The sequence below is a fragment of the Acipenser ruthenus genome, chromosome 21 (genome assembly GCF_902713425.1).
Source record: "Acipenser ruthenus chromosome 21, fAciRut3.2 maternal haplotype, whole genome shotgun sequence".
Taxonomy (NCBI): Eukaryota; Metazoa; Chordata; class Actinopteri; order Acipenseriformes; family Acipenseridae; genus Acipenser; species Acipenser ruthenus.
The window spans coordinates 25,965,557-25,977,237 of NC_081209.1; the positions used below are offsets into that span (position 1 = coordinate 25,965,557).

An 11,681-nucleotide genomic window follows, 5' to 3' on the forward strand; every position below is an offset into this window, starting at 1 on the left:
ACATGAGTATGCCAAGCCAGTCCATGATACCACTCATTATGGCTTGCAGTACGTTTGTACACACATCTGGAGATGTGCTAGCCCTGGTTAGAACAGAAACCCGGACTATAAAGGATCGGGAGCGCTGTATTTGCAATTGAGTTTTCCAACTCCTCCAACCCTCCCTGCAGACAAACCCCACCTACCTGGCCAAGCTGATCTTCCAGATGCCCCAGAACAAGTCCACCAAGTTCATGGACTCTGTGATCTTCACGCTGTACAACTACGCCTCCAACCAGCGCGAGGAGTACCTGCTGCTGAAGCTCTTCAAGACCGCACTGCAGGAGGAGATCAAGTATGAGCCCCGGATAAACTAGATAAATGCATTACCTATTTATGTGTGTTATTAGAAGTTCACTATAAAATGAAAAGGTGAATTTGTATATGATTATTGTTTAAGAAAACACCGCTGGGTCCACGTGCTGTGGAAGCTCAAAATGACGTTTATTTGAAGCATTGTAACATGGCACACTAACATGGTGTTTAGAAAGAAACAGTTGGAAACTTAGCACTGGGGTAAATGTTTTGTGAACTAAACCCATTTAGTTTGAAACTGTACATGAATCCGACTCAATCTTATTGACCATTTATTTGTGTTGACTTTGTCAGGTCGAAGGTGGACCAGATCCAGGAGATTGTGACGGGGAACCCCACCGTTATAAAAATGGTGGTGAGCTTTAACCGCGGGGCCCGGGGCCAGAATGCACTGAGGCAGATCCTGGCGCCCGTCGTCAAGGAGACCATGGATGACAAGGCACTGAGCATCAAGACCGATCCCGTGGACATTTACAAGAGCTGGGTCAACCAGATGGAGTCTCAGACTGGCGAGGCAAGGTAGGGGGCTCTCTCTATCCTCTCTCTGTCTCTGTCTCTCTCTCTCTCCTCTCTCTGTCTCTCTCTCTCTCTCAACAAATGATTTGCGTAAAAATGTACTGGTAAATTAAAACCTATAAATAATGTATTTAGACTTATGAGTTCTCTGAAATAATATTGAAAAAAACTTCCTTTTTAAAATCCTGTATTCACAGGGATGTTAGGTTAGGGTTAAATAAAGGTCAGTATCCACCTACAGTGTTCTGTTTATGAATCTGCTAATACGTGCTTTGTGCTAATGGGATGATCAATTCAAATGGTTAAAGTAATGAAATGGGGTGATTGTTTAATGATTGCTCATTACGTGGCTTACTCTGGAGGCTATAGCGACATCTTGTGGCTGTAGGACTAAATTACAGGTTAAAAAAACAAGTGGTAAAAAACGCAGGGCCCTATAGGTCATTAATTAAAAGATTTACCTCAAGAAAATTCAAGATCTGAAATATTTTCCATTCCCTTCCAAGGCAGTTTATGATCCTGATTTATCAGCAACTCATGCCTAGGTACCTAAGATTAAAAGATAGAACTTCTAAGAAACTAAATGCTGTATTTTCAAAGAGTTTACTCCTATCTTTAATGGGCTCATGTTAATGAGAAACAAAGCACACTGAGAGTGCTGAAGAGGACTTGAGAAATATACCTTTGGTTCTAGTTTTGTAAAATTAACAGGTGTTTTTAACTCAAATGAAAGTTAATTAAAGACTGGAGGTGCTGTAACGGGTTCCCTTGTGCGTTTTTCAGTAAGCTTCCCTACGACGTGACCCCAGAGCAGGCGCTGAGTCACGAGGAGGTGCGGACCCGTCTCGACGCCTCCATCAAGCACATGCGCACCGTAACGGACAAGTTCCTGTCAGCCATCACTGTCTCTGTGGACAAGATCCCGTGAGTATGGGGGCTCGGGAGGGGAGGGGAAGGGGAGCTCACCAAACTCTCTGAGGGTCGGCTCTGTTAACGCGTGGCTCTCCCACCGCTGTGTTTCAGGTACGGGATGCGCTTCATTGCCAAGGTGCTGAAGGACACGCTGCATGAGAAGTTCCCTGATGCCACCGAGGACGAGCTCTTAAAGGTATCGCCTGCTGCCCTCCCAAACCACTGGGAGAAGATTCTCTTACTGTGTGGGGCATGCTGATTAAAGGAGGTTCATTGGTAATGCTCTGGTAATGGGGAGGTTTGCCTAGCAGCCACCCTCCACCATGCCTGAATAGCAACTTCTGTTTGTACCTGATCTTCATTGAGCACTACATTCACTTCCTCCTCCTCCTCTCTATTAGCTCTCTGAGACCGGGTATGTTTTTGTTATTTGGGGACAGGCACAGGCCCAGGCTGTTTTTATTGTAGACGGCAGGTGGTACATATCCCACCCCCAGCTGGTCTCCGCTTCTCTCGCAGTCCTTCAGTTTTCTTGCTGGGAGACTTCTTGTTTCTAATTCAAAGCTGTTTCTCCTCTGTCTCTGTCTGTCTGTCTCTCTCGCTCTCGCTCTCGCTCTCGCTCTCTCCTGCGCTGCAGCTTTGCTCTCCTGTTGGAAAGTGCGCTCCAGACTCCCAGGTCAGAGAAGGTGAGCGACAGGTTTCACATCTCCATCAGGTCACTCATTCATATTGCTTCCAAACTCTTCTGCTTTCACGCAACCACATAGTCTTGATATATATAGTCTTGACAGATTATTCAATTGACACTGTATCATTTAGTGCAATGTGTCCTGGTTTAGATATGTCGTCTTTAAGTAAAAATATATAAAATTAAGGAATTGAAATGCTCTGAAATTCTTGATGCCACAGGTGCTCAAAAAAAACACTAATGCGTTACAACATCCATTTCACTGTAACTTTCTTACTGTTAATGTGAATCATGAGAACCATTTCAAAATGAGTTGAATAAGCAGTTCTGTATTATACTGATCAAAAGCTGCTTGTTTTCTGTACTCTTAACCCAGGGTTTTGCTGTGTAGAGTTTCCTGGTTTGTAGCAGGAAGTCGCAGATGTTGATACAGTTCACACAGATGTTATCAGTGATGCCTCACCCCTCACACCCTGCAGTGATAAGAAATGCTTGTTCGTGAGTTTTAGATAGTATCCTCACTCTCGATTCTTGGTAACTTGCTTTATGTTTTTCGATGAACTGCCCTGTCTGTTTCAGATTATTGGTAACCTGCTGTATTACCGCTACATGAACCCGGCCATTGTAGCGCCTGACGCCTTTGACATCATCGACATGTCTGCGGGAGGTCAGCTGACCACTGACCAGCGGCGCAACCTGGGCTCCATTGCCAAGATGCTGCAGCATGCTGCATCCAACAAGATGTTCATTGGAGACAACTCACACCTAGCAAATATCAACGAGTACCTCAGCAACTCCTACCAGAAATTCAGGTACAGCACACCCCTCTAAGAATACACACCACATACAGCAATTATAGATCTGTCTCAAGAAAATTCAAGCCCCGAAATGCTTTAGAGTTTCTTCCAAGGCAATTGATGATCCTAATTTATCAGCAACTCAAGCCTAGGCAGTACCTAAGATTAAAAGAACTAAGTCAAGAATACAGACGTTTCAGCTGGTGTCTTCAACAGTGTTATGTTTTTTCCAAGGTTTGAGCTTGCTACTATTTTCAGGGTTAAATATATACCTTTCAAAAAGTACTGCTTTTAAATCTATAACATGTACAACTTGTCTGAGAAATCACTGATAAGATCTTTCTCGTAATGCATTCTTTGCTTGTCACAAGTGAGAGACTCATGCACAGAGCAGTGTTATGCCAGACTTTTGAATAATCCTATAGATTCTCTCCTATGTACATTAGCTTCTCCGTCAGAACATTTCCACAAGAGTGACCATACGTATTGCTTGAAATGTACCCCCTGTTATCACAGAAAGTCCCTCATTAGCAGTACAACCTTTATTGACAAACCATTTTAAGTAACAAAATGCTGTCTGGTGTCTGTGTCTCTCTGTGCCGGCGCAGACGGTTCCTGCTGGCTGCCTGTGACGTCCCCCCTCTGGAGGACAAGTTCAACGTGGACGAGTACTCGGACCTGGTCACCCTCACCAAGCCCGTCATCTACATCACTATTGCAGAGATCATCAACACCCACACGGTGAGTAACAAACAGACCGCTACGGAGCCCACGGGTCAGGGTGCAGATGATGAAACTCATACCATTCAAGCGTCAGCATATTGAACTGCGATGGTGTGTCTGTGTTCCATCTCCCTCACCTCTCCGAAACCATACCATCTTCAATTCTCATCATCTCACATCTTCAAGCTGGCTTCCACTTCTGAATGGGAAATGTCTAAGAGTTAGTGCACGTCTCTCCAGGACTCAAACCCTAAGATAACCTCCAATACAGATCAATCTGACTAAATTAACCCCCGGCAGACCACCATGGGCCAGGTTGTCATTGTAAATGACAATCTGGCCTCAGTTGACTTACCTGGTAAAATTAAAGGATTGATTGAGTGGTTGTTATATAATGAACAGTCCTTAAACAAGATATTCCACCTGCCCTCTTGTCATCCCTATGCCTGTGTGTCTCTCCCCAGCTCCTGCTGAATCACCAGGATGCCATCGCCTCCGATCACAATGACCCCATTCACGAGCTCCTGGAGGACCTGGGCGAGGTCCCCACCATAGAGTCTATGGTTGGTGAGTAGAGTGGCCACCATAGTCTCTCATCACTGAATAGAGTTGCTAGAGGAGGTCCTTACCCACCTCTCACTGGCTCGATTTCACTCTGTGTATTTTGCATCTAAGTTCTGTATGTCTCCATTCCTGCTGTAGGGGAAGGCACGCTGTCCCCCGGGGACCCCAATTGGGACATGCTGACCAAGACGGAGGTGTCTCTCACATTGACCAACAAGTTTGACGTGCCGGGCAGCGAGAATGAAGAGATGGACGCCAGGACACTCATGCTGAAGTAGGTGATGGTTACTGTTATCCAGGAAGCTGGTTTACTCCTCAGTCCAGTCAGTATGTACCTGTGGTCAGTGAGTATGGAGACCCTCCTGAGTCACTCCCTGCCTCCCCCCCGTGTTATCTGTGCAGCTCCAAGCGGCTGATTGTAGATGTGATCCGTTTCCAACCCGGAGAGACCCTGACAGAGATCCTGGAGACCCCTGCCAGCAGTGAGCAGGTGAGTGTGATTACATCATGAGCCTTAACCATGCATACCCTGTACGATCCTTCACTCCGGCGTACTGAGTGGAGACTGGGTAGTGCTGTATGTTCTCAGTGTAGAACCCAATAGATGTGGGCCCAAGTGGACCATCACCGATCAGAATGTCATTTTGCAAAGTTGTAGAGTCCAAGAAGATATGGAACTTCTTATACTTATCAAACACTTATTGCGTGTTTTCTCACAGGAAGCGGAGTACCAGCGAGCCATGCAGCGGCGAGCAATCCGGGACGCCAAGACGCCAGAGAAGATGAAGCAGAAGAAGACCGCGAAGGACGACAGCCTGACGCTGCAGGGCAAGAAGGACAAGATCCATGCCAACCTGCAGCGCCTGGGGGAGATGGGCAAGGTGAACCCTGAGAACCGCTACCAGGACCTCATCAACGACATCGCCAAGGTAACAGATAGATAACTGCAATTGTGTCATTTGTAATCCATTCTAATTACTATGTCACTGTAGTTGAACCTTGGCACACCTGCTTAATTATAGTTGTAATGGTACCACATAATTGATCAAGTGCATTTCAATTACACACCTTTCCAAGCTTAATCTGTTGCATTTCCATGCTGTGTTTCACACTGAGCGATCATTATTCTCGTATTTTCAACCACTTATAGTGACCCCATTTGTTTGAAAAAATAAGTTTATATAGTATGTTTCTGGATTTGTACCTGGAATCATTGCTTGATTTTCAAACATTAAATAAAATCTCTGCTAGCAGCCTTTTTGCTGTAATGCACACTAACTGTAAGATCAATGATCCTGTACATTGAGATAGACTGATTGGACTGCATGTAGGTGTAACCTGTACCTCCATCATTCAATAATCCCCAGGATATCCGCAACCAGAGGCGGTACAGGCAGCGCAGGAAGGCGGAGCTTGTGAAGCTGCAGCAGACGAACGGCGCGCTCAACTCCAAGTCCAGCTTCTACGCAGTGCAGATCGACTATTACAACCAGTACATCAAGACCTGCATGGACAACCTGGCCAGCAAGGGCAAGTGAGTACCCTGGGGCAAATAAGAATCCTCCTCTGAGGGCAAGGGAGTTGAAACTACCCCCAGTACATAAATAACCATGTAAAAGCAAGGTATAATAAAGCACAGGTGAGCATTGTAAAGAATAGCATATTAAAAAAACATGGCTAACCAGGGTAAACTATGGTACATGCTTAGTAGAACCATGGGGAAAGCATGGGCAAACTGCAAAAAAAATACAATGAAAAAATACAAAGGTAAACTTTTATACGAGTAGTGAATATTCACAGAAGCAAAATTATTCTCTTAGTAATCTACAGATCTAGTCCATCTAGTCTTGAGAAACTGATGTTTGTTTAGAGGATCAACTCATATCTCCTGAGGAATTCAGTGTGTTGCTGCGCAGAGACTCAGGGAGCAGTAGACCTATTTCTGCTCTGTGAAGCGATATTCCCAGCAGGATGGATGTTCGTGTTAGTCATCTAGGACTCCGGTGGTGTTTTCAACATGTTTTACTTGCAGAAGGAAATGGGATTTCTCAGCAGTATCACTATGTGTTTAGGGGGTCGTTGTGTTTCTTAGAGACTGGGTGCTCTATGTCCTCTGTGTGGAACTCAGTACATGTGGTCTCCCCTTAGGGTGTCTAAGAAGCCGGGCCAGGTGAAGAAGAGCAAGCAGGTGTCTCAGAAATACACAGCGGCACGGCTCCATGAGAAGGGGGTGCTAATGGAGATCGAGGACCTGCAGACCAACCAGTGAGACTCTTCTACTCACTATCACCTCTCCCCATCTCTCACTATCTATCGCCCTTTCTCACTCTCTCACCCCCCTCTTTCTTATTTCTCTGTCCCATTCACCCTGTGTTCTCTCTCTGTCTGTCTGTGTCTCTCTCTCTCTCTCTCTCTCTGTGTCTCCCTCCCTCTCTCTCTCTCTCTCTCTCTCTCTCTCTCTCTCTCTGACTGTCTCCTCTGCTCTCTCTCCTCCACAGGTTTAAGAATGTAATCTTTGAGATCTCACCAGCGGAGGAGGTCGGTGACTTTGAGGTGAAGGCCAAGTTCATGGGAGTGCAGATTGAGACTTTGATGCTGCATTACCAGGTAAGCCACCCCTTGTGTACATTCCTAATACATGATCATGTGAACATTCCTTTTTATACTGAAGATACATGCCTTTCATCAGAACCTGTTTATAATGATGTCACACTCTCGCCTGTGTTTCACTGCCCTACCCCAGGACCTGCTGCAGCTGCAGTATGAGGGCGTGGCTGTGATGAAGCTCTTCGACCGAGCGACCGTCAACGTCAACCTGCTCATCTTCCTCCTCAACAAGAAGTTCTACGGGAAGTGAGCGAGCTCAGAGATCACAGACACTTTACAAAGCGCCACGTTGGTACCCCAGACGCCGCGTCCACACAGACCACAGCACCGTGCCACGTGGCCACGCCCCCGGGGAGTTTCCTCTCCAATCAGAACTCTCGCTTTGCCTTTTATTTGCTTTTCCTAGATATTTGCGAGTTCTCCAGTTTGTTCCCCCACGGCCTCTCTGAGTAGCACAGACCTGTCTCAAAATCCACATCACTTTCTTTAGTAGAAAGCTTTTTTTATTTCATCATCCTATAAGAAAGTTTGCTTATGTTAGACTATGATAAAATTGCCATTTACGGATGGTCATTTAGGGCAGTTTTGAAGCAATATGGGAAGCGGCAAAGCACACAGTGTTGGGTATTGCCAATACAGTATACCAGGACCACTTCTGACTTGATTTTACAATCTCAAAAACCATTTCTGAGGCTTTTCTTTGGTTAGTTGTTCCTGCCCCAGCTGTTCAATGAGAGAGCAGGTGTGTGTAGGCCCTCATGGAGGGTATCACTCCACTTTCCCCCCAATACTGTATATTAGTTTATCAACCCAATCGTTCCACCACAGAATGTTTAAAAAAATACTCTATGTAAAGGAAGAAAAAAACTGTTCATCATTTGTTTGTCTGTGCTTGAAATTTGCTTTTGTTTGCCAGAGACATTTATTTTGTTTTTTAAATACAGTATACCCTTACTGAAATGTCTCATTCTATGCAATTTTATATCTTGTTTGAGAGAGAGAAAAAAAAAAACACTTTTCTTTTCTTAGATACCTTTTATGATATATATATATGTGGCTAAAGCACGAAAACATTATTTTGAGGAGCTATATATCATGTAAAAGAGACAATCACATTTGAAACAATATATGGTTCATTTATTTAATATGTGCATGTATGTATTGGTGGTGTACAGAACATTTGACTTCCCCTTAAAATACTGCAATTGAGTACAAATATAATATAAAGTTGACAGTGTTGCTTCGGTAAACTTTCTGTTAGTTGCTGTGACAGGGATGACGAGTGGTCTGACGTCAGGCAGAAGCAGGAACAAAAACTGACACCGGGGAAGTACTGCAGTTCAAAAGGCTTGCGACGTTTTAATTAAAAAATAAATAAAATATTTAAACAAAAACACTTGCTCACAGAGCGAAAATAAAAGGTTTAAACAAAATAAATCACGGACACAAAATAAATCAAACACAGGTCAGGCTGGGCAGATTGCCTTCACTGTTCCTATGTTATTTTCTTTTAGTTTCGTTTTTCGTTTTCAATCTCCGTCTCGCTCTCTCCGCACCTACAACACCCACCTCGAGTGCCGAGAGCTGCAGGCTTTTTATATCATGGCCGAGGGGTTTCACCTATCAGCAAATCATCCTATTACCCCTCGGCCACAATCTGCACGGGTTTATTAATTGGATTGTGGATGGGGCTACCCATCCACACTAAACAAAACAATCGGCTACGCCGTCATTTAACCAAAACAATAACACATACGGCGCTCGCCGACATACATTTAAATACAATAAAAATAAATAAACAATACAAAACAATCTGCACAGGGGCGGAGGGGGAGACCCCGATCTAAAAATAAATAAACAATATATAGGGCTGCTCGCCCTGTTACAGCTGCATACAATATCCACACGTGTTTACAGGTGAAACTGAAAATCATGTTTTACTTGCTTCCATTGCAGTTGCTTTAGAGAGATACCCAGGATTAGGGATCCAATACTGGGAAGATTGGTGCCTTTTTTGTATTTTTGAAATAGTAATAATAAAATAATAATTATCATTAAAAAGTATAAAGATGTGTTTTGTATAAACAGTGTGTGCTTAAGGGGCAATTTGGTATGAGTATATACTATCAGATTTATTTTAACTGAAATATTTGTGTTCTTTATATTGCCTTTATGAACTGTTAAACTGTCCCCCTGCAACACTGCCCCTAGTGCTTTATGTTGTATTACTCATAGTGCAAATGTAGGAATTGCTTACACCCACAGCAGACTGTTTCAGGGGGAAGTTTTAATGGTTACACTCTATGTACCAGAAGGGCTTGGAGTCCAGACATGATTCTGAGAGGCACAATCAGGGGTGCACCAGGAAGTGATGACTCAAACAGAAAACAATACGATAAAGAGCAAAGGATAAAATAGTTAAGATATGTCTGATATCTCCTACCATCGCCAAGCTGGTCTTCAAGGAAGCAGTCTAAAGGGGAAAGGTGTTTGAGTGGACCCTGTTTTAGTCATTATGTACCCGGGTGTATTCTCGTCTGGGGTGATCTTCTTGTTACATTATAATATTCCGCACTGATATTATTACATAACTGTTCTACTGCATATCCCCCCCACCCATGCTGCACAGGAAGTGAGGCGCAAGAAACAGAAAGAGACAGATTTAACTTCTATTGTGCAAGCAGGACAAATGGGATTCAGTGAATGTACAGTCTGGGAAACTAAAAGATCTTTTGAAAACCTGGGAAGGGACTTGCTGCATGTTGATTTGTATAATGGTGGTGTCTATCCAGGCTGTCAGGAACAGTGCTAGTCACTCATTGTAGTATCGAGAACGAGACCTTGCACATTACCCTTGTCAAAAGCGAAATGAAACCGGGCCTGGTGTTGCTCTCTCATTGAGTTGTACTTACATTCGGAAGTGTTATGTAATCAGCATTGTTTTTTTTTTCTTTTCTTCCTGTGGCATTCCGTTTAAATATTATTATGTGTAGTGCCTTGAAATACAAAAAGTAAGTTCTGTATTTAACAGCTCAAAATAAATTGCTGAGAATTGATGGTGTGTTGAGGGATTCTTTTTTTCATATGTTCTCTCTCTCTCTGTCTCACGCACGCACGCACGCATGCACACACACACACACACACACACTTGTGCATCTATTAATGGGAGTTTCCTTTAAAAGGTTTGCTGTGACATGCCATGGCACAATGATCACAGACTTCACTAAAATCACTGTGTAAGCTTCAAGTGTGGCTCACAAACTTGTAGAACAGTTTTTGTACAAGTTATTCAGCCAGATTCTTTCATTAGGCATCTGTTAGTGGGAGGAGTTTTTTTTTTTTTTTTAATTACATAAAATATGATTTTAAAGTTGCTTAATCTCATAAATAAATTCCTGATTTGAAAAAAAAATAAAGCCTGATCAATAATGACAATGTATGGAAATACTACCTGGAGTTTGCTTTGTTGACATAACAAATCTTAGCCACGCCTGCTGTGGAGGTTGGCCCCTCCCTCAGTAAAAGATGGCCAATCACTTTTGAGTTATGCAAATGATTTCCCCAAGTGGCGCCTGAAGTACACACACCCGCCTTGCCTTGCTTTCTCATCTCCGTGATTCCTATGATGTCACAACCTCAGTCATGTAGAATTAAATCCACATGCAATTTACCAATATTCCCTTTGTAAAGACTTGTATGTTTTCTTTTTCCTTTGATTTTTATATTTAGACAAAGAGTAGGCACTGACATGCCATGTAAAGCTAGGACCTTGCACAGCTAAACCAGCACCTGAAAAACCTGAAATATTTTCTACCTATCTTGTGTGGTTTGCTCAGTCAGTTCAATTGATATAATCAAAACAGCATTTTCAAACAAACGCCCTCTTAGAATGTGCCTAACTTTGGTACAAACTGAAATGTACTGTACACAATAGCTTGTGTCTCAAATCAGACATGCAATCATAAAGTATAGCATTTAAAAAGGACCGTTTAGCAATTATAAAAAAGAGAAGAGGATGTTGCCTGTAAATGTGTTTAATACAGTGTGTATGGCACAAAAAAGGGAAATGTTACATTAAGTTCCTTCTTACAGATGCAGTACTGTTACGTAATTCTCTTTTAATATGAATTATTCAGTGATTCATGAGTGCAAATGTATGTCTCATACACAAGTGACTAGGAAAAACCCACAATCCTTAAGCACTGTTTGACATACAGTACAGGAGTTGGACAACATATTATAAACACTTGCAAAATGTTTCAGGTGTAATTGGGCAGGCGTACCCCCATGACTAATTATGCACGTGACATTGCTGAATTGTACTCTGTAATTTATAAAATGCTGCACACCCCTGTTCCCAGTCAGTTTCAGTCACAATGTGCACGTTTGACAGAGGGTGGTGTGCAGGTCCTTCGTGTGCAAGCTTCTATATCAGGGGTCGCCACCCCTGGTGCTGGAGAGCCCCATTCCTGCAGGATTTATAGGTGTCTTTACATCATCAATGGCTAAAGATCTGGAAC

General features: G+C 43.3%; 1 protein-coding gene across 2 annotated transcripts in view; it reads left to right on the forward strand.

The window, feature by feature from the left end:
* Positions 1 to 10,217, forward strand: part of LOC117427590 (ras GTPase-activating-like protein IQGAP1) — a 42,630-nt gene extending 32,413 nt beyond the window's left edge. For both annotated transcript variants that reach the window (XM_058995296.1, XM_058995295.1), the window contains exons 26-39: positions 171 to 334; positions 649 to 873; positions 1,654 to 1,794; positions 1,894 to 1,978; positions 3,050 to 3,282; positions 3,876 to 4,008; positions 4,455 to 4,557; positions 4,693 to 4,828; positions 4,957 to 5,044; positions 5,274 to 5,483; positions 5,922 to 6,088; positions 6,703 to 6,819; positions 7,053 to 7,161; positions 7,298 to 10,217. In XM_058995296.1, coding sequence (XP_058851279.1) covers positions 171 to 334; positions 649 to 873; positions 1,654 to 1,794; positions 1,894 to 1,978; positions 3,050 to 3,282; positions 3,876 to 4,008; positions 4,455 to 4,557; positions 4,693 to 4,828; positions 4,957 to 5,044; positions 5,274 to 5,483; positions 5,922 to 6,088; positions 6,703 to 6,819; positions 7,053 to 7,161; positions 7,298 to 7,411 — 2,025 coding nt within the window. In that variant the 3' untranslated portion in view covers positions 7,412 to 10,217. The remainder of the gene's footprint in view (positions 1 to 170; positions 335 to 648; positions 874 to 1,653; positions 1,795 to 1,893; positions 1,979 to 3,049; positions 3,283 to 3,875; positions 4,009 to 4,454; positions 4,558 to 4,692; positions 4,829 to 4,956; positions 5,045 to 5,273; positions 5,484 to 5,921; positions 6,089 to 6,702; positions 6,820 to 7,052; positions 7,162 to 7,297) is intronic.
* Positions 10,218 to 11,681: the final 1,464 nt, after the last annotated feature.